The sequence below is a fragment of the Nematolebias whitei genome, chromosome 3 (assembly GCF_014905685.2).
Source record: "Nematolebias whitei isolate Nwh7 chromosome 3, NemWhi1, whole genome shotgun sequence".
In the NCBI taxonomy this organism is placed as follows: domain Eukaryota; kingdom Metazoa; phylum Chordata; class Actinopteri; order Cyprinodontiformes; family Rivulidae; genus Nematolebias; species Nematolebias whitei.
In genome coordinates this window covers 41,855,481-41,882,159 of record NC_056500.1, presented here as the reverse complement: position 1 = coordinate 41,882,159, position 26,679 = coordinate 41,855,481, and the positions used below count along the sequence as shown (strand labels likewise).

At 41.4% G+C, this 26,679-nt stretch overlaps 2 protein-coding genes across 3 annotated transcripts in view; one reads left to right on the top strand and one right to left on the bottom strand.

The window, feature by feature from the left end:
• kitb (KIT proto-oncogene, receptor tyrosine kinase b) overlaps positions 1-1,517 on the bottom strand; it is a 32,196-nt gene extending 30,679 nt beyond the window's left edge. The window contains exon 1 of the mRNA XM_037674345.1: positions 1,334-1,517. Within this exon, the coding sequence (XP_037530273.1) occupies positions 1,334-1,517 (184 nt within the window). The remainder of the gene's footprint in view (positions 1-1,333) is intronic.
• A 3,536-nt stretch (positions 1,518-5,053) lies between these two features.
• On the top strand, positions 5,054-26,460 carry fip1l1b (FIP1 like 1b (S. cerevisiae)). 2 transcript variants are annotated; one of them, XM_037698267.1, is made up of 15 exons: positions 5,054-5,372; positions 5,707-5,761; positions 6,644-6,719; positions 6,858-6,970; positions 7,678-7,742; positions 7,828-7,938; positions 10,470-10,600; positions 10,699-10,820; positions 12,349-12,448; positions 12,528-12,684; positions 12,765-12,846; positions 19,107-19,159; positions 19,288-19,471; positions 19,577-19,723; positions 26,039-26,460. In XM_037698267.1, the coding sequence occupies exons 1-15, from the start codon at positions 5,294-5,296 to the stop codon at positions 26,181-26,183; spliced, it is 1,620 nt and encodes a 539-aa protein (XP_037554195.1). In that variant the 5' UTR covers positions 5,054-5,293; the 3' UTR covers positions 26,184-26,460. The 2 variants fall into 2 exon arrangements, with proteins under 2 accessions (XP_037554195.1, XP_037554194.1); XM_037698266.1 differs by having other exon boundaries at positions 5,055-5,372; positions 19,288-19,480.
• The last annotated feature ends 219 nt before the right edge of the window (positions 26,461-26,679 follow it).

Sequence of the window (26,679 nt, the reverse complement as noted above, 5' to 3'; positions counted from 1 at the left end):
ACAAACATCATATCCATGTCCACCCAGTCTTTTGATCTCTTATCTGTAAGATTTTTTACAACATTCATTATTTCTTCTTTGTCAGTTCCATTAAGAAAAATACTGTTGTCACAACTTATAACTGAATGGTTCACATTATTGTCTACTTTTGGTATTTTAGCTGCAAGGCTTGATCCAACGTTCACAAAATGACGATTAAATCCATTTACAATTTCATTTTCATCATGGATTTCATTGTCATCCTTTAAAAAATATTGTGAAATACCTGTTTTTGCTTTATGACTTTTCAGAACACTATTTATTACTTGCCATGTTGCTTTCATATCACCATTGCTTTTATTTAATAAATCACTATAATATTCCTTCTTGTGTTTCCTTATAATCTAATGAGATTAGACTCATTAGAATGATTTGTTCAATTAGCTTTGTAGAGATCTAGTAGAGTGCTGTATGAATGGGTAAATGAGGACACAGATTGTAGAGTAAAGCACTTTGAGTATCTTGATTAGATCGAAAGATGCTATATAAGTACAGTCCGTTTACCATTTACCATTTACAAAACAGTCTGTCGCCGGACAGTTTATTGTGCGACACATCATAAAAATTGATCTTTGGATGGACATGCCCTGCAGGTGTCTGCTTAGAGTGTAATCCGGTACGCACGGATCTCCGTGGACTGAGATCTGCCCAAGTATTTGGGAGCCTTAAGGATCTTAACGAGGGTGAGCAAGAATATAATGAAGCAGTCACACTGAGAGACTCTGTGGCCAAAACACAGGCTAGTCAATTTAAAGAAATCTCTAGAGGAAAATAAATTACATTTCTAAAACATCACAGAGGTTGTGGTGATTTCAACTGTCGGGCATCAAATGGAGTATCAGTTCAGTTTATGTAGCAGGAATTTGATGAGGAACCATTGCTTACAGTTGCATTCAGTTAGAGTGGCAACAGCAGCACCAGGTTCATGAAAATATTTTTATAAACCTTCACAAATACATCTATCGACCATCTTCTGCTTGTTCTGGAGTTGGGTCACAGGGTAGAGACACATCTCTTTTCACGTCTTCCAGCTCTTCCAGGAGGATTCCAAGACGCTCCAAGGCCAACATGTGGGAGTTCTGCTCTGCCAGCTCCTGCTCCCACAGTCAGACTCTAATTAGTTACACCTGTGATCCTGTGACTTGATGAGCATGAGGAGTATAAGAGACCCCAGAAGACACTCATCCAGTGCTGGAGCATTACTTGCCAACAGTAGTCTTGTTCTAGCCTTCTATTTGTGGTCCAAGTGAAATATTAATGATTTGTGTGTTTTTCTGTGCCTCCAGCGAGTTACCTTTGATGTCCTGTGTTCCTGAAATCTCCTCTGCAGATCTCAAGCTCCTCTGTGCCTCATCAGCTGCCTCCACAGCTTCCTGCCACTTGTCTTTCACCTGTACCTCTTCCACCAGGAACCATTTGGGTCTACTCTCCTCACGCCTGACCTCAACCACCAACGTAAGAGAGAACTGCAACATCATTATCACCCTTGACATCCTTGACTCAGACCTTTTCTCTGCCCCTCAGAGTTCCAGCCCTCCCCTGGCTTATTGCTTATATCTCACCTGGTAAATAAACACTGTAAACTGATTCTGAGTCTTGGTCTCTGTTCTCATTGGTACTTATATCTGGGTATAGCCACAATTGTCACACAGCCAAGAGACATTGGTTAGCGTAAACACTACCAAACGAAGCCAAACTGAACACAGAAGTTACTATACTTACTGTATATAGCGTCTTTCTATCTTATCAAGACATACAAAGCTCTTTACACTACAATCTGTGCCTCATCTATTCATTCATACAGCACTCTACTAGATCTCTACAAAATTAATCTGAATCTGTAGAGACTAATCAGAGCTTTAGATCACATTCATACACCGATGGGACACACATTGGAGGCAATGAGGGGTTCAGTGTCTTGCCCAGGGACACTTCAGCATGTGACTGCTGGTGGAATCAACCCCCCAGCTCTCTCACTGGAGGACGGCTGCTCCAACCACTCAACCACAGCATCCCCAGCAGCTGGGAAAACAATCTTTACACAACAAAAACACTATTATTTAAAACTTGGCACTCAATTTAAATATTGCATAGAACAATTATATTGGCAGGAATGTTAAAAAAAATCTTATTAGACAAGATCCCTGGATGCCCTGGACGTGATAGCGCCAGTTTCTGGGTAAATGGGTAAAATATAACATAACTTTTACATAGAAACCCACTTCAAAATGGTTTAACTTTTCCTCTAAGATCTTTTTAGTTTTCTCAGCAGAAATGTGCTCTGAGATCCTGTTCTTTCCCTCAGGAAAATCGTTTTTTATTTTTGTCTTTCTAGATACGTGACCTCGGTTGACTTTTTTCCTTCACTGTTTGCTTTAAACAGCTCCCAGTGAGAACAAACAAGGTACAGAAGGCCGTGCTGCAAGTCTAAAGACAAAAAACAATTTAAAAAAAGGTTTAATGTAAAGATATCTTGTCTTTTGGGATTCCCATTTTTCTTAAACGCGTCATAAAACCTTTAGCTAGTGCCAAAGCTCTTTAATGAGACGAGACCCAGGTTTCACGTGAAAGACACAACAGAACGATCAATTCCTTGTTTGTAGCTGAGGCATTTATCACTCATTCATGAGATCCTTTAACATCAACAACGTGCATTTATACATGCCACTGTTCAACTGGAACATAATAAAATAGATGCACATTTCATTTGATGCTTCAGAGTTTTTCATCTGACCTCATTAGGAATCAATAACAGGTACAATTTTATTTAACTGAAGCAGACAAAATAATATGCCGCAGTGAAATAAATAATATTCACCATCAGTAGGTAACAGCAAAGCTATCATAGAAAAGTTGATGCACTTGTGCACTTTGCGTCTAAATCAGCAGTTATAAACTCATTTGTCTTCTCTGGAACAATAAAAGCTGGACAATTTATGATTTATGCAAAAACCTTGAATGTATTTAAAAAAAACAACAAAAAAACAAATTTATGGTTAAGTGATGGATATAAAAACAACTTATCGTCCAAAAAAAGAGAGTACAGGTTGAAACAACTTAAAACATAGCTGTATATTGTAGACGACAGCACTTTGACCAACGGTGTGGTTTTTAAAGTGCTTTATAAATAAAGTTGTATTGTTAAGCCTTAAAAGAAAAGAAAATAAGCTCATTTGAAAGTTTCACACTTGTCTTACACTCAGCAGAGCTTGAGCAGATTTAGGCCTTCTCTGTGATTCACTGAATGGTAGAGTGTATATTGTTGTTGTCGTTTGTATCAGAAGTACTTTAAGCCCAAGCATGCATTTCTTCCAGGCAATTTTACCAGAAATGTCTGCAAAGAAAAATACTTTTTATGCGTGTTATATTTCACCCGTTTTATTCTGGGGAACAGTAAACCAAGCGAGTGTCAGGTGCCTTTTACACAATGTGCTTCCTGTTCTGCTGACTGCGCTCCAGTTCTGTCTCAGCTTTCTGCAGATTTTTACAGAAGGCGTTTTCATTCGCCACTGCAGGAAAAACACTGATGATGCTAATTCCATCGTGCTGTTCCACTAAGTGCTTAAATGAACTGCTTGCAGCCTTATCTCAAAATAAGCGACGCATTGTTAAAACAATCAGACACCATTGATCGAGGACCGCAGTGACAAGGAAAGTTAGTATTTAGAGAGAATGAGCACAGGTGTTTCTTTTAAAACCGTAACAATCAATGTTTTCTGTTTTTATAAGAATAAAAGTGTCAAAAAATGAAAGAGAAACAGACACAATGAATGATGTTCTTTTCATCAAACTATTCTGAGTTAAAATGTCTACATTTGTTTAGTTTGTTTTCCTTTTCTTGTCTAAATGCACTTAAATTGGTCATTCAAAATACTGGAAACCCCTTTACTTGTACTTCTGTTTATTTTGGGAAACAATAAAAAAACTAGAATGATGATACAAATTTGCAGCAGTTACAAAAATAAATTTTCAAACATTTTTTGAAAATTGGACTCAGTGCCAGCATTTTGTTTTGTAATCACATAATGCAACTGGAATGTAAGAATAATAAATATGACAAGATGCATTATTACATTCCTACTTTTGAATAATTGTTTAGATCCATCCATCCATCCATTTTCTTTACCCGCTTTATCCACTTTGGGTCACGGGGGTCGCTGGTGCCCATGTCCAGCAATCACTGTGCGAGGGGCGGGGTACACCCTGGACGGGTCGCAAGTCCATCACAGGGACACATAGAGACAAACGAGACAAACAACCATTCACTCTCTCACTCACACCTAGGGACAATTTAGAGTTACCAATCAGCCTAACATGCATGTTTTTGGTCTGTGGGAGGAAACCGGAGCACCCGGAGAAAACCCACGCATGCACGGAGAGAACATGCAAACTCCACCCAGAAAGGCCCCTGGATCGGGGTTTGAACCAAGGACCTGCTCGCTGCGAGGCAGCAGCTCTACCAGTTGTGCCATCGTGCTGCCTAATAATTGTTTAGATCTATTATCTACTAATTTTTAAGAGGGGGAGCGGTGGTCCTGAGGTTATGGAAGGTGGGCCTGTGATCCGAACATACCGACCTTACTGACAACATCAAAATGTGGGTGGGAAAGTTGAAGCACCCACACCTGTCTCCACCCCACTCTGGGCCCTTGAGCAAGGCCCTTTACCCCCACAATCTGCTCCCCTAGGTCCCCTAGATGCAGCTCTCTGATCCACACAGAGGGCTGTGGTAGCTCAGTGGTTTGCTGTTGCGTCAGGAAGGACATCCAGCATAAAACCAGTTGCCAAGTCTTCATGCGAGCTGTGGTGACCCCTGAAGAAGGGAGCAGCCAAAAGAAGAAAAAAAATCCTAATTTATTTTACTCATTCACAAAAACACATTACACAAACATATTACAACACATAAAGATGATATAATGTACCTTAATGTTTTTATTTTACAGTATTTATTATATTTTACCAAGCACGAGTCAGTGGGTCATCCTGACCGGCAGGGGGCGCTCTCTGCTCCGCCCCATCGCTTCGACCTTAGCGGGACTCCCGCAGCAGTAATGTTTTCCGGGTTCAAGCTTTCTCGCTAAGCGGTTGAATGGTTGTATATAGAGGCGATGCATTAATAATTAACGCGTAAAACTGCGGATCTTTGTGAACGAGAGAAAGGGTGCTCGCATTTGTGCGTTTATAAACGTTGCTGCAGCTCGTTGCTGTGGCACGTGGAGCCGCCGGAGCTTTTAACAGTCCGCGTTAGCTGAACATGTCTGCGGAGGAAGCGGATAAAACAGCCACCACTGATGCCAGCGCCGGCGATGAGGAGGAGGAATGGCTGTATGGAGGTAAACCACAGCAAAAAAAAAAAATGAAAAGAAAGAAGCAAAAACCGATTTTTCTCCCCCGAAAGAGACAAATGTATCGGTTGCTGTGCTACCAAGGCAAATAACACTGAGGAGATTGGAGCGTTAGCCGCGATGCTAATGCTAACTAGCATCAGCGCCCATTGGGCCTTGTTTAGCAGCGCGACTAGCGTCAAGTTTCAAAAAGGCTTGTACCATTTTATAATGACGAATACGCTGAGTTAATATTCCCACTGTAACACTGCGCGATGTTAAATTTTCTCCACTGACGATATATGTTCAACAGCCTTGTTAATGATTGTTTGTGTGTTTTCAGACGAGTCAGAAAGTAAAGAGGAGGATGAAGAAGCCAAACTGAACGCTGCTGTCGGGTATGCACTTTCACACAACACAGGCTGTTTGCGTTTTTACAAAAACATTTCTTACACTTCCCAAACACACTGCCAAAAAGGGTGACAGTGAGTTTATAGAGGTCTGTTTTTTGTTTGTGTGTCAAATATTAATGGCTTAAAAATGTATGAGCCTGATGTGTTTTTATCCATGACAAAGTAACATTTGAACTTTTTAATTTTTAAACCTTTATTTTACCAGGATAAAAATCCACAGAGATTATTAATCTCTTTTACAATGATGTCCTGGGCAATCTACAAATACAGCAACACAGTCTTAGTAACAGTAGTATTAAAATATTTACAACTAAACTTTCTTTAATAAAACAAAATACAATGCAAGTTTTAAAAAATACATCCCACTTGAACATTACAGGGGCAAGATGTGACTAAAACCTCAGACAATTTTTGTTTAAAATTAGTTGAAGGGATAAAATCTTGACTGCTCTAATTTCTGGTAACTTCCACTGGTCTCAGTTGTGTCATTTTTTCACTGCTTGTGTTATTTGTGGAAAACAGTGCTTTATATGACATTTTAAACATGTAAAGTCATGCTTACCTGACCATTCATTCCAGAGTTAGGGAAACTTCACCTGCCCAGTTTATTTATAGCAATTTTCTTTGATTACTGTATTTATTTTAACTTGGGTTTACAGATGAGCGCTACAAGAAGTTATAACAGGAGAGAGAGTCACAGCAGGTGTCTCTGCTCAATAAAATGTTGTTTATCTTCGATAAAAATTATATTTTTGTATGTGTAAACGCCTCAAATGGTTTGCTCGTTTTTTTAATGATCAAGTTTATTTTTTCCCACCCAGTCATTTGGAAAATGTAACTAACTTTAATTGTAATTTTATCCGACAGTGCACCTGCTGATTTACCAACAGATGAAGCGGCCGTTGATGCTGCACAGACCACAGGAAATGGAGTGGCCTCTGAGGTAGGTCGTCTTTACATGTATTAGGCTAATTATTATTTTATTATATTTACCTCTCTGTCACTTTTGTTTTCTGTCCCTCTCTCAAACTGTCAACATTGGTTTCATGCGTCTTGTTGTTTTTTCTTTTTGTACACTTAGGCCCTGGAGGAAGCTGCTGGTGAGGATGCTGACAGTGACAGCGACAGTGATGACGACGACGACGATGTCCGTGTTACCATAGGCGACATTAAAACTGGAGCTCCACAATACACGTAGGTGTTAGTAAAACTGTTATCTGTCCGGTAGTTCCTGTTTTTATTGTTTTTACATAAGCTACACAATGAAGATTTTGTTGGCATTGTGGTGTGTGTGTGTGTGTGTAAAACGAGGTTAGCAGCTAGGGCTTGGGCTTTTGTCACTTTACATGGAAAATATTTATTTTGGACTTTTCGCTCCTTTATCTCTCAAAGCACCCTTTGACCAAAGTCTTACATTGAACCTGATAGTTTTCCTTCTTCATTTAGAAATACTGTTGCTTTAGAACATATTTAGACCCTTTCTTTGTGTTTTCTTTCCCTTTTTTTGCAAATATTATCACTTTTTGTTCTGAAAGTAGATGTAAAATACTGTAAAACCTCAAAGATCCAGCCGTTCAGAAATATACTTCCCAGAGAAATTCTGAAACAGTTTAAAAAAGGTTCAATACAATATTGATTGTATTGAACCTTAATTAATATGGGACTTAAATAACACATGGAAAATGTAAACTTTGTTTATTCAGAACAACTCAGGGTGAACCAAAGGGCAAACATTCTGAATCTTTCTGAGTAACACGTCAGGGTTTCAGATTCTCTGCAGTTTTTCTGAGTCACATCAAGGTTGGAATAAATTACCTCTGTGTTTAGGTCATGTAAAAATGTTTATTTTATTTTTCTAACTTCTTCAGTCAAATAAAACTGAATGTTTTTTTCTGTTTCAGGACATATGGAGCTCCACCTGTGAACCTCAACATAAAATCTACCAGCTCCAGACCCTACGGACAAGGTGTCAGGCCGAACGCCTTGAACTTAAATTTAAACTCTTCCTTGTTGTGGAAGTACCACTGACTTGTTGCGTTCTTTCATTTCAGTGACCACAAAGCTGAAGGGAGTGGATCTGGACGCTCCTGGAAGCATAAATGGCGTTCCTGTGCTGGATGTGGACATGGAGTCCTTCGACGAGAAACCCTGGAGGAAGCCAGGTCTGTTGTGTGTCTTTGTGTCTGTGAGCTGTTCTTAGGGCTGCTTTACCAAATATTTCAGTAATCAAGTACTCTGTCCATTAATCCACCGAGTGTTCAGGAATACATGCACTATGTCTGAATTTCAAACCATGTAGTTTATTTTTTATTCTGGAAACCTCCAAGTTGTATCTACACTCAAAGCTGCATCGCCCTGTTAGAACTGTGCATGCTCTTATTTAGGCCCACTATTCAGTTCTTTCTTTTTGCCCTTTGCAGAACTTAAAAATACCACAAAGTTGATTTTATTTTCTGATTTCATGTTGCAGATTTATGCCTAAAGGCACACGAGGCTCTTATCTGTCTCATTTGTTGTTTAAAGACCTGGAGCCATACAGCTAATATCTGACCCTTTTTTACACCTTTCACCTCAGTTAATGCAAGATAATTCAGGATGCATCTCTGCTTATTTTGAATATTGTGAAGTAAGAAATTTTGTTTTTTTTATTTCAGAAACTTGTCCATCTACTGTTTGTACTAGGCGGTTGTTGTTGTGAGCTTTTTGTTTTTCCTTTGAGATAGTCCCACTCTGTAGACTCCTTGGTCAAAGGTTTAAACAAAACACCTAATCAAAATTAACTAAAATAACTTACAAACAAGTTAGACACCTGTCAGAAGAATTGTTCCTGTCATGAAAAAGAGACGTTGTGGTTTTCAGAATGATACTAAGAATGCTAATGGTTTGTTTGGTAAAAATATACAAACTGGATTCCAAAAAAGTTGGGACACAAAACAAATTGTGAATAAAAACTGAATGCAATGATGTGGAGGTGCCAACATCTAATATTTTATCCAGAATAGAACACAAATCACAGATCAAAGTTTAAACTGAGAGAATGTATCATTTTAAGGGAAAAATCTGTTGTTTCCAAATGTCATGGCGTCAACAAATCCCAAAAAAGTTGGGACAAGTCCATTTTTACCACTGTGTGGCATCCCCCCTTCTTCTTACAACACTCAACAGACGTCTGGGGACAGAGGAGACCAGTTTCTCAAGTTTAGAAATAGGAACGCTCTCCCATTCATGTCTAATACAGACCTCTTAACTGTTCAATCGTCTTGGGCCTTCTTTGTCGCACCTTCCTCTTTATGATGCGCCAAATGTTCTCTATAGGTGAAAGATCTGGACTGCAGGCTGGCCATTTCATTACCCGGATCCTTCTCCTACGTAGCCATGATGTTGTGATTGCTGCAGAATGTGGTCTGGCATTATCGTGTTGAAAAATGCAGGGTCTTCCCTGAAAGAGATGACGTCTGGATGGGAGCATATGTTGTTCTAGAACCTGAACATAGTTCTCTGCATTGATGGTGCCTTTCCAGACATGCAAGCTGCCCATGCCACAAGCGCTCATGCAACCCCATACCATCAGTGATGCAGGCTTCTGAACGAAGCGTTGATAACAACTTGGGCTATCCTTGTCCTCTCTGGTCCGGATGACATGGCGTCCCAGTGTTTCATAAAGAACTTCAAATCGTGACTCATCTAACCACAGAACAGTCTTCCATTTTGCCACGCTCCATTTTAAATGACCCCTGGCCCAGTGCAAACGTCTGAGCTTGTGGAGCTTGCTTAGAAATGGCTTCCTCTTTGCACTGTAGAGTTTCAGATGGCAACGGCGGATGGCACGGTGGATTGTGTTCACTGACGATGCTTTCTGGAAGTATTCCTGAGCCCATTCTGTTATTTCCTTGACAGTGACATTCCTGTTTGAGGTGCAGTGACGTTTAAGGGCGCGGAGATCACGAGCATCCAGTAGAGTTTTATGGCCTTGACCCTTACGCACAGAGATTGTTCCAGATTCTCTGAATCTTTTGATGATGTTATGCACGGTTGATGATGACAACTTAAAAGTATTTGCTATTTTACACTGGGTAACACCATTCTGGTATTGCTGCACTATCTTTCTGTGCAACAATGGTGGAATTGGTGATCCTCTTACCATCTTGGTTTCTGAGAGACACTGACACTCTGAGAAGCTCTTTTTATACCCAATCTGTTGTCAATTGACCTAATTAGTGTTAATTGGTCTTCCAGCTGTTCGTTATATGCTCAATTTCCTTTTTCCAGCCACTTATTGCTACTTGTCCCAACTTTTTTGGGATTTGTTGACACTGTCAAATTTTGAATCAACATATTTTTCCTTTAAAATGTTACATTTACTCAAATTAAACTTTTGATCTGTCATCTATGTTATATTACGAATAAAATATTGGCATTTGCCATCTCCACATCATTGTATTCAGTTTTTATTCACAATTTGTTTAGTGTCCCAACTTTTTTGGAATCCGGTTTGTAAAATTTAACAAGGAAATAAAGCTTTAACTGTAAAACCGCCATAAATTAAGTAAATGCTTTCACAACAACGATGCAGCGTATAAGGTATTTTATTCTTATTTATTTCAGGTTTTCTTGTAACTTGGCTGGAAACCCATCCCAGTGTTCAAGCATCAGTGTGTCGTCTTTTACAGGAAGTGTGTGTTTCTGTTTGTAGGTGCGGATCTGTCGGATTATTTCAACTATGGTTTTAATGAAGACACCTGGAAAGCTTATTGTGAGAAACAGAAGAGGCTGCGAATGGGCCTGGAGGTCTCTACAGTCGGCTCTGTGACCAGCAAGATCACAGTACGAGTCGTGCATTTTTCCTTCAGCTTGCCCCGCTTTTCAAACTTTACTGCATTTGATATTAAATTTCCCATGATGGAATTTGTTTCTCATCTTAGGTGCAGCAGGGCAGGACAGGTAATGAAAAGGAATTGTCCAGTTTGTCCATTCACACCCCTAAGACAGACTTCACCTTACCCGTCAGCCTCTACAAGCCAGGAGGAATCGGTCAGGTCACCAGGTAACTTCTGCCTTTTTTTAGATGATGCTGATAAAACACTTGAAGTTTGTGTTGAAGTGTAAAGCTTCAGTGGAGAGGTGTCGGGTAACAGATGTAAAATGATTTGTGCAATTTGTAGCTCTAAAGTTAATGTAAGGAAATTGTTTTGGGTCAGTTGTTGTGCATGTTAGGACCTGATGAGGTGTGTTTTTAACACAATCACACTTTTTCACCTGAAAACAGTTATGTTGTGTTTTAATAAATGATGATTTTATAGGTAAATTACCCACAATTTAAAGAATACTGGCAAATTTAAACAAAAACATGACAAAAGTGTTTCAGCTCAACCAGGGGTCCGTCATCTGTAAAAATGAGAAGGGGGAAGAAAACATGCGATTTGTTGTGGTTGTGTTAAATCCATCTAACTTGGTTAAGATACTGGGATTAAACTGATGCTGCTTTCAACAATGAAGAGAACCAGATCCATAGTTTGGCCTAATCCAAGCGGAGCAGGTCGGGTCGTGCTTTCCTATTCACTGCGTATCCAGGTGTGTCAGCAGTGTTCCCAACATGGAGAGAGACTGCAGGTGAAAACACCTGTCGTTCTACACGTCCTGTCCTGAGCGAGCAGCAGCTCAGCTGCCTCGAATCGCTCACAGGCGGTCGGAGAACCTGCTGCACTGCATGCAAACCACGCATCGCACAGCAAACACTGATCTCTCTCTGGCTGACTGCGCCCTCGACATCCCCGGCACTTGGATCTAAAATCTTTTAAAAGAATGTATCTAATTAAAGGTTATGTGTTTGGAGCATCGTCATCATCGTACACATGCTCAACTTGCACATGTGACCAAACTCCTGGTCCTCGCCACCTCAGGAGCGCACGCAGCCTGTTTGAGTGGTCGGTAACCTACAGGTGTAGAAAAAAACAAAACTACTTTTTCTGACGATGCTTCATATTTTCTGTTCCACCTAATCATGTGCCAACAAAACCTTAGGAGAGTTGTCCCCTCCATGCACACAAATCATTTGCTTGCGGGCCTCCGTCCTTCACATCACAGGGGCCAAAACATGGTTTATTGTTCATTCTGACCATCATCGTAAACCAGATAAACTCTTAAAATGTTAAGGACAACAATAATATCTCATCCAAATAATACCAAAAGTCATGAAATCCTTCGTTTTACAGTGAATTGTTTTGTCCAGTTACACACTGCGTAATAGTTCAAATTATGACCTTAACAGGAACTTTGTAGCATGTTAGATTTTAACACATTAAAGGAATTTAACCAGCTGTCCGTTATAGAGACATGGAGTGGTTTGATATTAAATTCAGGAAAATCATGGCGATTCCTCCCCACACACCTAAACCATCAAGTATTTATGCAGTTTTTAAATATTTTCTGTGGGGTTTTGTTTGCTTATTTTTTTATAATAAAACTTTAATGTGATTGTTCTGATGTCCTGTGGGTTCAGCTGATGGTCCCGAGCTGACAGATGACTGACGTGGAGTCGTTTACACCACTTCATGTCTGTTTTCCTTCTCCAGGAAACTGACTGGGACCATAGATGTGATTGGTGCTCATATGGCCACCATCAGCAGGGTGGAGGGGCGTCGCCGTCACAATCTGGAAGGCAACAACATCCAGGTACAAGAAGCAGCAGAGTTAGCTTTTAGCTTGTTCTCAGCTTTTAGCTTGTTCTCCTGAAGGGTGTGTTGTTCCGCAGGTGATTTCTGAGCACTCGACAACAGAAGCTGAACCAGCTCCAGCTAAGATCCCCACCTTCTTCCCCCCTGGACCAATTCCTCCAAACATCCCCCCACCTCCATTTCTGCCCCCCATGCCAAATGTCAGCACTGCACCTCCTCTCATACCTCCACCAAGTGAGCTTTTTTCTGATTTTTACCTGTGGTAATCTGTGCTCCATTTATTATGTTTTTACTGGTCTTGTTTTTCCTCGCAGGGTTGCCCATTACTGTCCCTCCTCCTGGTTTTCCTCCTCCAACAAGCGGCCCCCCTCTTTCTTTAATCCCCACTATGGACAGGTAATGCACCTGCACACAATAAGTCTCAGATGAGACCAGTTGTTCTACTTCAACATGACTATGACACTGAATAGAAAATTCTAACTTGAAGAAATACAGATGAGATGCTTTTACTGTTTGGTATTTGCTGCATAAATATTTTTACAGAAACATTTTATTCCTGGTTTTTTTTTTTTTTTAGCCTGTATGAGCATCATCATCATGTCAGTAACCCTCCACATTTTTCATATCTCATGTAGACAAACGGCTTTGTAGATAAAATGTAACAGCTCTGAAACAGTCAGTAAAACAGTCGGTGTATACTGGTGTTTTGGAGCAGCAGACTGTACGCTTTTCAGACTGGTGCACAGTTTTCAGTGTTATGCTTTAATAGACACAGAGGCCTGAATTTGCCAAATAGTTGCTTTGTGGACATAACATGGAGTTTTGCTCATCGTTTCTTCATTTGCTCTTCAAACTGTGCTGCTGACCGCACAATGTCTCTGCCCCGGTGCAGCTCACCCACATCTCAATCATTGGGGACTGCCTAGAAGAAAGGCAGACGCCTATCCACCTGAAAAGTCCCAAACCACAACGTATACCCCCACAAATGTTCTATCAAAACAACCAGCTCAGCACCGTGATGTGTGCCATTACTTTTATTGACATTTTGAGTTACCATGGCAAAGTAATTTGCAAACAAATATGCAGATTTTCTCATTCAAAATGCCTGAGGGAATGCCACAGTGAGGTCACATGACCTAGACAGAAGAGGTCTCTGAACAAAACACTGAATAATTTTTGGAGCCATTTTGGTTCAAAATGGTTGCCACAGCTACCTCAGAAAATTCAAAATGGACTGTAGCTCAGTCATTCTCTGAGACAGTGAGCTGAAATTTGGTTTGGTCGTAGCTGAGAACATTCCCCATCGCATGAATTACAATGAAAAATCCAAGATGGCCACCGTAGCTTACAAGAAAAAATGACTAACTCGTTGATTTTTTTTTTTTTTTTTGCCATGTTGAGCTGAAAATTGGTATAGTGGTGACTGAGAGCGAACCCCAACACAAAGTAATGTCAAATCTAAATTTTTAAATGGCCGCCACGTGGCAGTCCCTGTCAAAGTTGCACCAGGAACTTTCTAGTTGTTTTAACATTTTTTTGCACTTGTATGAAAATTTGCTTGTATCTTTGTAAATAACTAACCACGCTGGAAACCAGCGTCGTGTCATGAGCTTAAGTGCTGTGTTGTCATCATTCTATGTTTCCATACAATGATGACATTAGTTCTCTGCATTTAACCCATCACACCTGAGATGCACCCAGGTGGAGCAGTGGGCAGCTATGTAGCACCCGGGGAGCAGTTAGGGATTAGGTGGCCTGCTCAGAGACACCACAACATGTGGGTATGGAGGGGGAGTCGAACCGTGACTTTCTGGTCCCAAGTCGGCTGCCCTACCTCTACACCATCTCCATCTTTGCCTTCTCCTGAGAGCTGGTGTTGTTGGTGCCCCATGAGAAAAAACAAAGGGAGAGGAGCAGCCTTTACAAAAAGGGCAGGCATGTTAAGCCCCCAGTATACTCCTGCGTACGTCCATACGCGGAGGTATGAGGGTACCCCCCAGGGCATGTCCGTGCAAAGCTCAATTTTTATGACTGTACGTGTACGCGGTGTCACACAATAAACTGCCCGGCGACAGACTGTTTTGAATGCGACACCAATGTATTAAATTCCCCTTCTTCATCCCTGATCTGGCCTTTTGTTTTGTTTTTTTGCCAAAAGGCCAGTGATCTCTTCCTCCTCCGTTGATGCCATGACTAAAATTGTGAGAAATGAAAGAATTTGTCATGAGCAAATTAAACTCGGGTCCAGCGTGGCTGTGGGAGGGTCTGGAGAGTTCCTGGTGGGCTGATCTGATGTGTGGGCTGCAGGGCCAGCGCTCCCTGTTCTTAAAAAAAAAAATCAGAACTTTTTATTACCAACATAAAAACACAGAACACCGCTGCAGCTGAGGCTGCCAGCGCTCTTTAAAAAAAAAATAAAAAAAATTTCCGATCTGTCAATTAATCCATTAGGCGTGTCAGCAAATGACCAATCTGCGACCTCAGTTTGTCCCGAAGGTGAACGCCCCTTGTCTGTGAAGCTGCTCTGCAGCCGCTCAGGGTGTACGCTCGAGTATGAAGTCTGAACCCGCTGCATACAGTACGCGTGGACGTACATACGTAGGAGTATACTGGGGGCTTTAGACGCTGCATACAACGAAAATATGGGGGAAAAATGTGTCAAATCCTGTTCTTAAAGTTTTAAGTTCAGGATACAAAACCTTATTATTGAACATTTGCCCAACAAATCTGATAAAGCCAAACCATCCATAGTCATCAAGTTCGTTAGCAGGAAATCAAGAAACAAGGTAATAATGCAAGCAAAAAACTGAAGGGAACAAATGTTTACATAAATGAACATCCAACTAAAGAAAATGGAAATATTGCACGTGAAGCAAGGTTGTTGAAAAAACAGAAAAAAATATCATCAACTTGGACAAGAAATGGAAACATCTGGATCAAAATACAGGAAGGATCTCAGGCTAAAATTATAAAAGACCTGAAGGATCTGGAAAGACTAAAATGAGTTCAGGAGAGGACAGATGATAAATCATTGATACAACTTCACAAACAAGAAATTAACAAAATATAAAATGAACAAATACATTAAAACATGGCAACATACGAAGACTCAGAGTTTAAAATATACAATGTTGAAGATGTGATTGATACAAATTTTTTCCCTGCAATAAAAGACTGTGAATATTACAATGAAGAACAGTTTAATGACATCAATATAACAAATGGAGGTCTCTCTATTATTCACTTTAATAGTAGAAGTATAAATGTAAATATATCCAAAATAACAGATTATTTAAAACAGCTAAACAGAACTTTTACAATAATAGCACTGTCAGAGACATGGCTCAACGATGAAAACACAAATAATGTTCACATGGAAGGGTATGAATTATATCATGTGAACAGAAGCAACAAAAGAGGTGGTGGAGTGGCTCTATTTGTTAAAAATGAAATAAAATGTAAGTTAATTAATGAAATGTCAATAATTGTTGATAACATCATGGAAATAATGACAATAGAAATAATAAACAAGAATGATAAAAACATATTGATAAGTTGTGCATATCGATCTCCAGGATCAAATATAGAAATATTCACTGATAAAATCGTACAACTATTGGACAAGAGTTTTAATAAAAGCATTTTTTTCTGTGGAGACTTTAATATTGACCTGGGAAATAAAACAGATTCAAATAACATCAGTACATTTACAAATTCATTGTGTAGTTTTAATCTTTATCCGTTAATATCAAAACCAACAAGAATTACAACTCATAGTGCTACAATAATCGATAATATTTTCACAAATGTAACAAATGGGGATGTGATGGGAGGTATTTTAATGAGTGATTTAAGTGATCATTTATCAGTTTTCACGATTTATAAAAATGATCAAAGCATTACAAAAGAAATTACAATTAAGGAAAAAACAATAAACACATCAAAAAATCTATGGACAAATTAAAAGATGATTTACATAAACAAAGCTGGAAAGACGTGTATGTTGATGTTGTGAACAGATCATATGAGTTTATGAATATTTTAGGAGCTCTGTATGAAAAGAATTGTGTGCAAAATAATTGTACAAAGAGAAATGTTGTTGACCAACCATGGATGACGAAAGGGTTGAGAAATGCTTGTAAAAAAAATAATTATTTGTATACATGTTTCTTGAAATTGAGAACACACGAGGCCGAAGAGAAATATAAGAAGTATAAAAATAAATTAGTAGCGATTATAAGGAAACACAAGAAGGAATATTATAGTGATTTTTTAAAATAAAAGTAATGGTGATATGAAAGCAACATGGCGAGTAATAAATAGTGTTCTGAAAAGTCATAAAGCAAAAACAGGTATTTCACAATATTTTTTGAAAGAGAACAATGAAATCCATGATGAAAATGAAATTGTAAATGGATTTAATCATTATTTTGTGATTGTTGGATCAAGCCTTGCAGCTAAAATACCAAAAGTAGACAATAATGTGAACCATTCAGTTATAAGTTGTGACAACAGTATTTTTCTTAATGGAACTGACAAAGAAGAAATAATGAATGTAGTAAAAAAAAAATCTGACAGATAAGAGATCAAAAGACTGGGTGGACATGGATATGATGTTTGTAAAGGACATAATGAGTTATGTTATCGAGCCGTTTACATATATTTGTAATTTATCATTTTCAAAAGGAATATTTCCAGACAATATGAAAGTAGCTAAGGTAGTTCCTCTCTTTAAAAATGGTGATAAATGTGTGTTCAATAATTATAGACCAATATCCTTATTACCACAGTTCTCAAAAATTCTAGAAAAACTGTTTGTGACCAGATTAGATAAATTTATTACTAAACAAAACATTCTAAGTAGCAGTCAGTATGGGTTTAGAGCAAAAAACTCTACATCAATGGCTCTCATGGAATTAATCGAACAAATAACTACTGCTGTCGATCAAAAACAGTATTGTGTTAGTATTTTTGTTGATTTAAAAAAAGCATTCGATACTATTGACCACACTATTCTCCTTGAAAAATTAAATAAATATGGTATAAGAGGACCAGCATTACACTGGGTATCTAGCTATTTAAAAGATAGGAAACAGTTTGTACAAATAAATGGTGTAAGATCTGACCTGTGCAATATCACTTGTGGAGTTCCTCAAGGCTCTGTACTTGGACCAAAGTTATTTATTTTATATGTGAATGACTTAGTGAATGTATCAGGACTCCTCAAATGTGTTCTTTTTGCAGATGACACCACATTTTTTTGTTTGGGTAAAGATATAAAATGGATGTTGGAATTGATGAAGACAGAATTTGATAAAATACAAACTTGGTTTAAACTTAATAAATTATCATTAAATTTAGATAAAACTAAATACATGATATTTAGCAACAAAAAGAGAACTGTTGATGATCCATTTAAAATTGAGGGTGTTGAGATTTGTAGAGTTAGTGAGATGAAATTTTGGGGTGTAATCATTGATGAACAGCTAACATGGAAAAATCACATCAATTCTGTAAGAACAAAAATATCTAAATCTATTGCAGTACTATACAAAGTCAGGGAATTATTAAATGATAAAGCTCTGTACATGTTGTATAACACAATCATTGTTCCACATTTAATCTATTGCATTGATGTTTGGGGGAAAGCGTGTAAAACATTTACAAAACCTATTTTTATTTTACAGAGAAGAGCTGTAAGAATTATCACCAGAAAGCATTACACTCACCCATCAAGCACATTATTTTATCAACTGAAGTTATTGAAGTTCCATGATTTGGTAGATTATAGTATTTTATCAGTTATGTGTAGGGCTCAAAATAACACATTACCATTAAATATCCAAAGAAATTTTGTTATAATCTTAAGGGGATAGAGATATTTGTCAAACCAAAATTCAGAACTAGTCTAAAGGGAAGGTCTACCTCAATCCAAGGAGTTGGATTGTGGAATGGTCTAGAGAGTGATGTTAAAAATGCCAAGCCAATGTGTACATTTAAGAAAAAGATCAAAGCTGAATTGTTAAAAAAAATATATGAAGTAGCTTAGTGTGTTTTTTGTATTAGAATTAGAAAAATTAGAAAGAGTTATTCATTTTGTTCTGTTACTTAAAGATTATTATGATTGAAATAATTGTTTGAAAAAAAGGGGCAGATATAATAAGATTTTTTTCTTCTTTCTGCTGCCTTTCATTTTTAATCTCTTGTATCTTTTTATATTGTTATGGAATTGTTTTGTACTTTTTTAAAATGAAAAAACTTTATACCATACCATAACATTTATAGGTGGACAAAAAAAAACCCCTCAAATAATTATCTGCACAGGCAAATGAGTGTGAATTGTTGTGTGAAGAAGATGCAAACAGTAGAGTCTGCACAGCCAAGCCTGTGCTTGTACAGAAATCCTGAGGGGTAAGTGGGACAAAAGATTTCAGGGATAAGTCTAATTGTGATTGTAAAGAAAAGCTTCAGCCATGAGGTCTAAGTTTTGACACGTGAAAACGCTGGTGTCGCTGCAGAGGTGGTCGTGTGAAAATGACAGTATGCCTTACGGCTCTACAGCCACATCAGCACCTCTCACTCATTATCTCTACAGCCACATCAGCACCTCTTACTCATTATTTATCTCTAACGGTGCTGTTTCTGTTTCCCATCAGCCACCCTGGAGGCTATGATGGCCGCTCAGTCCCTCCGTTTCCATTTCCCCAAGGTATGAAGCTTTACAGAACCGTGTTCTTTTCCAGCGTCAAACACAAAAGAGATGCTGCGACTTCATGAATAAAAGATGACGTGTCCAAACGCCTTTTCCAGTAAGCGCCTTCATTTGTGTGTTTCCAGGTGCTTACCCTCCACCCATACCTGGAGGTGTTCCTCCTCACTGGCCTCCCATTGTGGACAACACCAAGTCCTGGGACTACTATCCCCGTCGAGAAGACAAGAGAGACAAGGACAGAGACAGGCCCAGAGAGAGGACACATGAGCGGGAGCGAGAGCACAGCCCTGCAGCTATAGGCTACACCAGGTCAGAAGAGTACGTATCGTTGTCCCATGTTTCCAGCAGGCTGATGTTTCGTCCTCTAACTGAACGGCGCCTTAAAGAAATAAATTGTTCTGTCCACCTCATCAGTGACGAGGAGCGCTATCGTTACCGTGAGTACGCTGAGCGTGGCTACGTAGAGCGCCACCGCGACCGGTCAAGCCGAGAGAAAGACGAGCGGCACAGAGAGAGGAGACACCGAGAGAAGGAGGAGGGACGTCACAAGTCCTCTCGCAGGTAACGCTCAGTGTTTTTATTACTTTTAGTGTTTGTCTTTGTGCTGCCGGCACTGGCTGGTACTTCAGTCAGACCAAAACAAAACACAAAGTCCTGTACTTTAATACATAGACCTGCTCTGAGGTTCCAAATCTACTTTGAGTTTATTCTTTGTTTGTCAGATTTGTTTGTTCAACTTTTTTGGTTGAAGGAAATGCAGAATTAACTCCCTAGTTAGTTTTTATAATAAAAGTTTTTCTTTACAAAGGTTTAAAACAAGTTGCAAAGTTTACTCGAGGTTATATTTGGACAATTTTAGACCCTGGTAAAGATCAGATCTTTTTTTTTAAGCTGATACATAAAACGAAAGTTACGTATGTAACTACGGTTCTATGAATCCCGGATGACTGCCAGAGGGCGGTGCTGAAAGCACTGAATGTTCTCTTCGCTCATGCACTGTTCGAGTAATAATATCAATGGAGTCACAGGTGTGACACGGATGACCAATCAGAGGCTATATAGCCCGACGTCATCCACAGCTCTGCTCCTACAGAATCTTCTCGTGGAATGCAAGAATTCTGAGTGACAGAGAAGCTGGCGGCCATCCGGGATTCATAGAACCGTAGTTACATACGTAACTTTCTTTCTCTTTCATCCTTCCTGACCGCCAGAGGGTGGTGCTGAAAGCACTGAATGACTAATAATACCAACAATGTCACAAGGAATCCTAAGCGCACACCTCACTGAGGAGGCCCAGAGGACCCTTGTAGAAGAACCTGGCCCAGGGGATGAGGGGTGGCCACGTTAACGCTGTAAAATCTGGTGAACGTGCTTGGGGAAGCCCATGATGCAGCAGCACATATTGCTTCCAGCGGAACCCTTCTCAGGGCAGCCCAGGAACCTTGAGATGCTCCTGGTAGAGTTCCTTCAGTCTGACCGGTAGGGGGCTGTGCACTGCAGCACAGGCGTGGCAAATTATATCCACAATCCAGTGGGAGAGGCGCTGTTTGAAAAGAGGACATCCTAACCTAGGGCCTCCATAACACACAAACAGCTGGTCTGAATGTCGTATCACGGCAGTAGCTGCAACATATGCCTCCAGTGCCCTCACTGGGCACAATAATCCAGACCCCTCACCAGGCGTAGGCTGAAAACATGCCAGCCTCAACCGTTGGTTACAGTGAGAGTGAGATAACACCTTTCGTACAAATGCAGTGTTTGGCTACAAGGTAACGCCAGAGCCCTCAGGGCCCCACCTGAGACATGAGGGGCTGACTGAGAGAGCATGTAGCTCACCGACCCTCCTTGCTGAGACAATAGACAACAACTCTTACACGAAAGCCACTTGAAGTCCACCTGCGTCAGAGGCTCGAACGGAGGGCGGCACAGAGCTTCGAGAACCAAGGGCAGATCCCAACCTGGTGCTCGTGGAGCTGTCGGCGGGTGCGACCTACGGGCACCACGCAGAAAAAAGAGAGACTAGATTATGGCTCCCTACCGTACAGCCATCAATGCCAGCGTGATTAGATGATATTGCCGCTAGATAAACTTTAAGTGTTGAAGGAGACTGGCCCTTACCAAGGAGAGACTGGAGAAACTCCAGAATGGTGGGTACTGTACAGGAGACTGGATCCTCGTTGTGATCAGAACACCATTGGGAAAACAGACGCCACCTGTTTTCGTACTGCTGACGAGTAGAGGGTGCTCTGTCGCCCAGGATGGTGCGTCTGATGGAGCTCGAAACTCCAGTCAGCTGCTGTCCTAGCCTCGCAGTGGCCACAGCCGAAGACGTTGAAGATTGGGGTGCCATATCAGTCCCCCCCTCCAACTGAGACAGCAAGTTGGCTGGTTGGAAGACACCATGGGACGCCCTGACATAGAGTTCGTAGCAGTGGGAACCATGGTCGTGCTGGCCAATATGGAGCCACCAGCAGCATCCTGTGGCCCTCCTCGAGGACTCTCTGAAGGGTTGGCCAAATTAGAGAGATGAGTGGAAAGGCATATAGAAGGACCCTTGGCCAAGGATGAGCCAATGCGTCCTGGCCCAGCGCACCCGACACCCCTGTAAGAGTGTACCATAGGGGACACTGAGTCGACTCTTCTGTCTCAAACAGGTCTATCTCTGCCTGACTAAAACGGTCCCAGATCATCAGCACTATGTCGCTGTGGAGGGACCACTCTCCCGGAGCGGACCCTTGGCGGGAGAGAAAATCTGCAACCTGATTGTGTTGCCCTGGTAAGTACGCTGCCCGCAAGGTGGACAGGCGAGGAGAGGCCCATTCCAGGAGCTCTCTGGACACTCTCAGAAGTTCTGCTGACCTGGTGCTCCCCTGGTGGTTGATGTGGTAGACAATAGAGGTGTTGTTTGACCGAACGAGAACATCCTTCCAGGTGAGGCAGGAAGTGCCTGAGTGCCAAGTGCACTGCACGCAGCTCCAGCACATTTATATGACTGGAGCGGTCCTTTTGACCCCAGCGGCCCTGAACCACTCTGCGTTGCCACACAGCATCCCATCCCATGGAACTGGCATCTGTCATGACCACTTCCTTGTAACACACTACCACTCCCATGGGGACACCCCTGGACAAATAATCTTCGTCTCTCCATGGAGTCAGGGCATGAAGACGTGACCACGTCACTGCGAGTTTGCAATGCTTGTGCAGCCCGGCATCCAAGCGAAAGCTGTTGAGTCACCTCTGCAAGGGGCGAAGTGATAGCAGGCCTAAGGGCAACACCCGAGTGACTGACGTCAGTTTGCCGAGTAGTTGCAGGAAGGCAACATAAGGAAGCTGCCTGCCCAGCCTGAACTGACTGACCAGCAGGAGTATGCCGGCCACCCTTTGAGCGGATGGGCGAGCTCTCATGGAAGATGAATCCAGAACCACCCCAAGAAAGGTGATCGTCTGGGAAGAAATCAGGCAGCTCTTCTCCAGGTTGACATTGAGGCCCAACTGGGACACATGAGCGAGCAAGCGGTTCGTGTTGTGAAAGGCACAGGCCCGAGACGGGGCGCAGAGAACCAATCGTCTAAGTACGGCAGAACCTTCACTCCGTAGGCCTGCAGAGAAGAGAGGGCTTCCTTCACGCACTGAGTGAACACCCTCGGGGAGAGAGAGAGCCCGAATGGGAGTACCCAGAACTGCCAGTAGTGACCCCGATAGGCAAACCTGAGAAAGCGGTGATGTTCTGCCGCAATAGGCACATGAAAATACCCATCTTTAATTTTTACAGATGTGAACCATTCTCCCCTCGTGACAGCTTGAAGGACTTCTGCTGTCGTGAGCATGTGGAATGGCAGCTCCCTTAGGTACTGGTTGAGTCCCCTCATCTAAAATGGGACGAAACCTGCCCGTCCTCTTTTGCACGAGGAAGTAAGTCGAGTAATAGCCTCTGGGTTGTTGCAGAGGGTCCGCTGCCTCAATTGCGCCCTTGGCCAGGATGGCGGAAAACTCCTGGTATAGTGCTCGAGCTTCCACCGGGTCGGAGATTACAGTCATCTTGACTCGGCGTGAAATATGAGGCCGTCGTCGGAACTGTATCCGGTTACCATGGGTCAGAGTGGTGGGAGAAATATCCGACGGTCGGCCTGATGGCATCACCGTCTCACCGTGGGGGGGCAGCGGCCAGAGTCTCTGGTCCGAGCCTGCCCAGCTGGTTGGTGGACCGACTCGCGAAAGCTCCTGTTGGGTCTTTGCTGAACCGCACGAGGGTAAAGACCACCCGGCCGATTATGACCCCCAGGCGGCGGCTGAATGCTGGGGTCAGCCGACGGGCGCCTTGGATGCCGAGGAGGTGGAGGGGGCATTGCCCTGCTAAGGCTCGAAAGCTGCTGCCTTCTCTGTCGTGCCTGGACGGTCCGTTCCAGCGCTTCCAAGGCAGCTGAACCGAGCAACTCCCCCGGCGTCACTGGGACATTACGGAGGGTTCTACGACATGGCTCAGTCAATGCGGATGACGTTGGGCAATATAGCCTCTGATTGGTCATCTGTGTCACACCTGTGACTCCGTTGGTATTATTACTCGAACAGCGTATGCGTGAAGGGAACATTCAGTGCTTTCAGCACCTCCTTCTGGCGGTCAGGAGGCATGAAATAGAACTGTAAATTGTGAGTAAACTTATTACAACTTCACAAATACTGCATTATCTCCAATGTGTAGCATAAAATATATTTACAAGAAAGCAACAATGTGCATCCCTATGTAGGTACATACAATCTTACTATTACTGTACAAGGAATAATTCACTCTATGTAATTTAATTTATTTATATTTTTACATAGGCCAACAACAGACAAAAACATTTAAACTGTATTTTTTTGTTTAGACGTACAGAGTTTGGATAGTTAGTAGTGGTGCACCGATTGCAGTTTTCTGGCCGATCACCGATTTCTAAAAAGTCTGACCTGCCAATTCTGATTTTGGCCGATACCGATGTTGTTTCATAAGCGACACTGTCAGGTGTTCTATTTCATCCCTCCTGACCGTCAGAGGGCGGTGCTGAAAGCACTGAATGTTCCCTTCGCGCATGCGCTGCTCGAGTAATTATACCAACAGAGTCACAGGTGTGACACGGATGACCAATCAGAGGCTATATAGCCTGACGTCATCTGCAGCTCTGCTCCTACAGAATCTTCTCGCGGAATGCAAGGATTCTGAGTGACAGAGAAGCTCTGGCGGTCATCCAGGACTCATCGAACCGTAGTTGCATAACTTTTGTTTTAACGTCACAATGCACCTTCAATTTTCCAACCTTATTTTATTGAAAAACATACCCTTGAACAATATCATAGAAACAATACAAACTTGTTTTAACTGGCCATGAGGTAGGGCTCTGAAATATAAATGAAGTTTAGACAATTGTTGTTTATAACTTAAAAAATCTGTAAAATTGGTTTCTTATGCAAGTATTGGCCGATTTCCCAAAATTAAGGAAATATGGGCCGATACATCGACCGGCCGATTTATTGGTGCACCCCTAGTCGTTAGCACAGGATCAGTTTCCCAAAGCTGAAGTGTTTTTTTTTTTCATTCACACACACAAACAGCTTTTTTGGGAAATGGGCTCAAAAGTAAAGTAAAATAAAAAATCTTGAAACACTACTTTTGCTTTTTAGATGTAAACCTCTAAAACGCAACTTTCAAAAAAAATTACTCGTAGCTTCACCTCTAATTTAACCTTTGACACAAGAGTGTCTTCCTCTTGTTTGTTGCACACTCAGTGTGTGTTCGCTTCATGTTCAGATGCCATGCCTGGTTCTGTTTTTGGTGTATTTCAGGGCTTAATTTGTAAACCGATCGATGCCAGAATGCAAATAGCTGGTGGTCCGGTGTGTGTGTGTGTTGATTGATTGATCTGTGTTTACCTACATTTGTAAACACTCACATCCTACCCCCACTCCCCCTTACTTGACAGTTCTGAGCCGACTCTTCTCTGATAAATTCATTGTCCGACTCCACATGTGAAACCTCCATGCACTCACCCCCATCACTATTAGGGGTGGAGATTTTTTTAAGTGTAGAGGCAGAAATGCTTCACTTAAAGGAGCAGATGATCATATGTGATATTAAGAAGTCCTTTTAAGTCGTCTGTTGTGTTTAAAATGAGTGTTTATGTAATTATTTTCAGTTGACATATCCAGTATAAGTTTGATTCGTTCAAGGCAGTCATATTTGTTCTTAACTTTATTATGAGTCAGCCTGAGAGTTACCGGATCCAAGGAAACCGTTACCGGAACGCACCCTGTCAAAATAAGGGAGTTCCTGGATCCTGTTCCTGCAGGATCCAGCTCAGATTACGTCCTGGTGTCTTTCTGTTGAGGTGTGAAAGTGCTACGTACAAGCCCAGCATAGTACTATACACAGTACTCTAGTACTGCAGTGTTTTGCGTAGTTTCTCATGTGAATGTAAGATATTTTTGTAAATGGTGCAATGTTTTTGAAAATATATATTTTTTAGAAACGACAAAGATTACGGTGTAGAAACTGGAGGAACACCTGCGAGGCTGATTTGATCGATTTACAGCTTCAGAAATAGAAAATAAACATTTACAAGTGTTTTTAATTGGTAAAGTTTGAGCTACTACTGCAGATGCATTAGTCTTCTTCTCAGCCTCCCTCCTCTTTTCCTGCTTTCTCAGATCTCCATCATTTGTCGTTCTTCGTCCTCTTCTCTTTTTCCTATTGATTTTTAATTATTTTTATCTGTCTTGGTTTTAACCTTCTTGTTCCTTGGTGTCCTCTCTGTGTCTGCCCTTTACACACGCGCTCATCTTGGACCACTTCTTGTTTCTCTGCTTTTTATTTTTTACACTCTTTTTTTTATCTTTTCTCTGTAGCAGCAGCAGTCGAAGGAGGCACGACAGCGAGGAAGGCGACAGCCACCGGAGGCACAAACACAAGAAGAGTAAGAGGAGCAAGGAGGGCAAAGAGGCTAGTGACGATGTTGGTGCAGACCAAGAGAACCAGGAGGCCATGGAGTAGAGGGACCTCCTCCCACGTTCCCCCACCCTGTTTAGATTTAGTTTGGAACAAACGAGGAGGAAGCAAGAAAACCAGAAAGTCACAGAGTGTGAACCCTCATCATCCTCAGCATCATTCTAGATCGGACAGAGTGGGAGGTGCTCGTCCTCATCAGTGCGTCTGCGGCCCCCTCCATCCTCTCCGAGCGGCGCTCCAGCAGTTTGCTGATCATCTTTGAATGCTCGTTTCTTTTTGTTGGGTAGATGTCATTTTGTTCTCGTCCTGTACCAAGACACCGAAGTTCAATAAAAAACACTTTTGATAAGTCGTCTTTGGGTGACTTCATTTACTGAAACGGTCAAATTTCACGAGTATTTGCTTCTCAGAGGGCGCTGAAGACTTTTCCTCAGATGTTGGTGGTTGTAGTGTTAGAGATTAACGTGAACTCGTTTAAAACACAAAGTTTCTACTCCAACGGTTGCATCTTGTGTTTGAGAGCAGCTGCAGAAAACGAGCA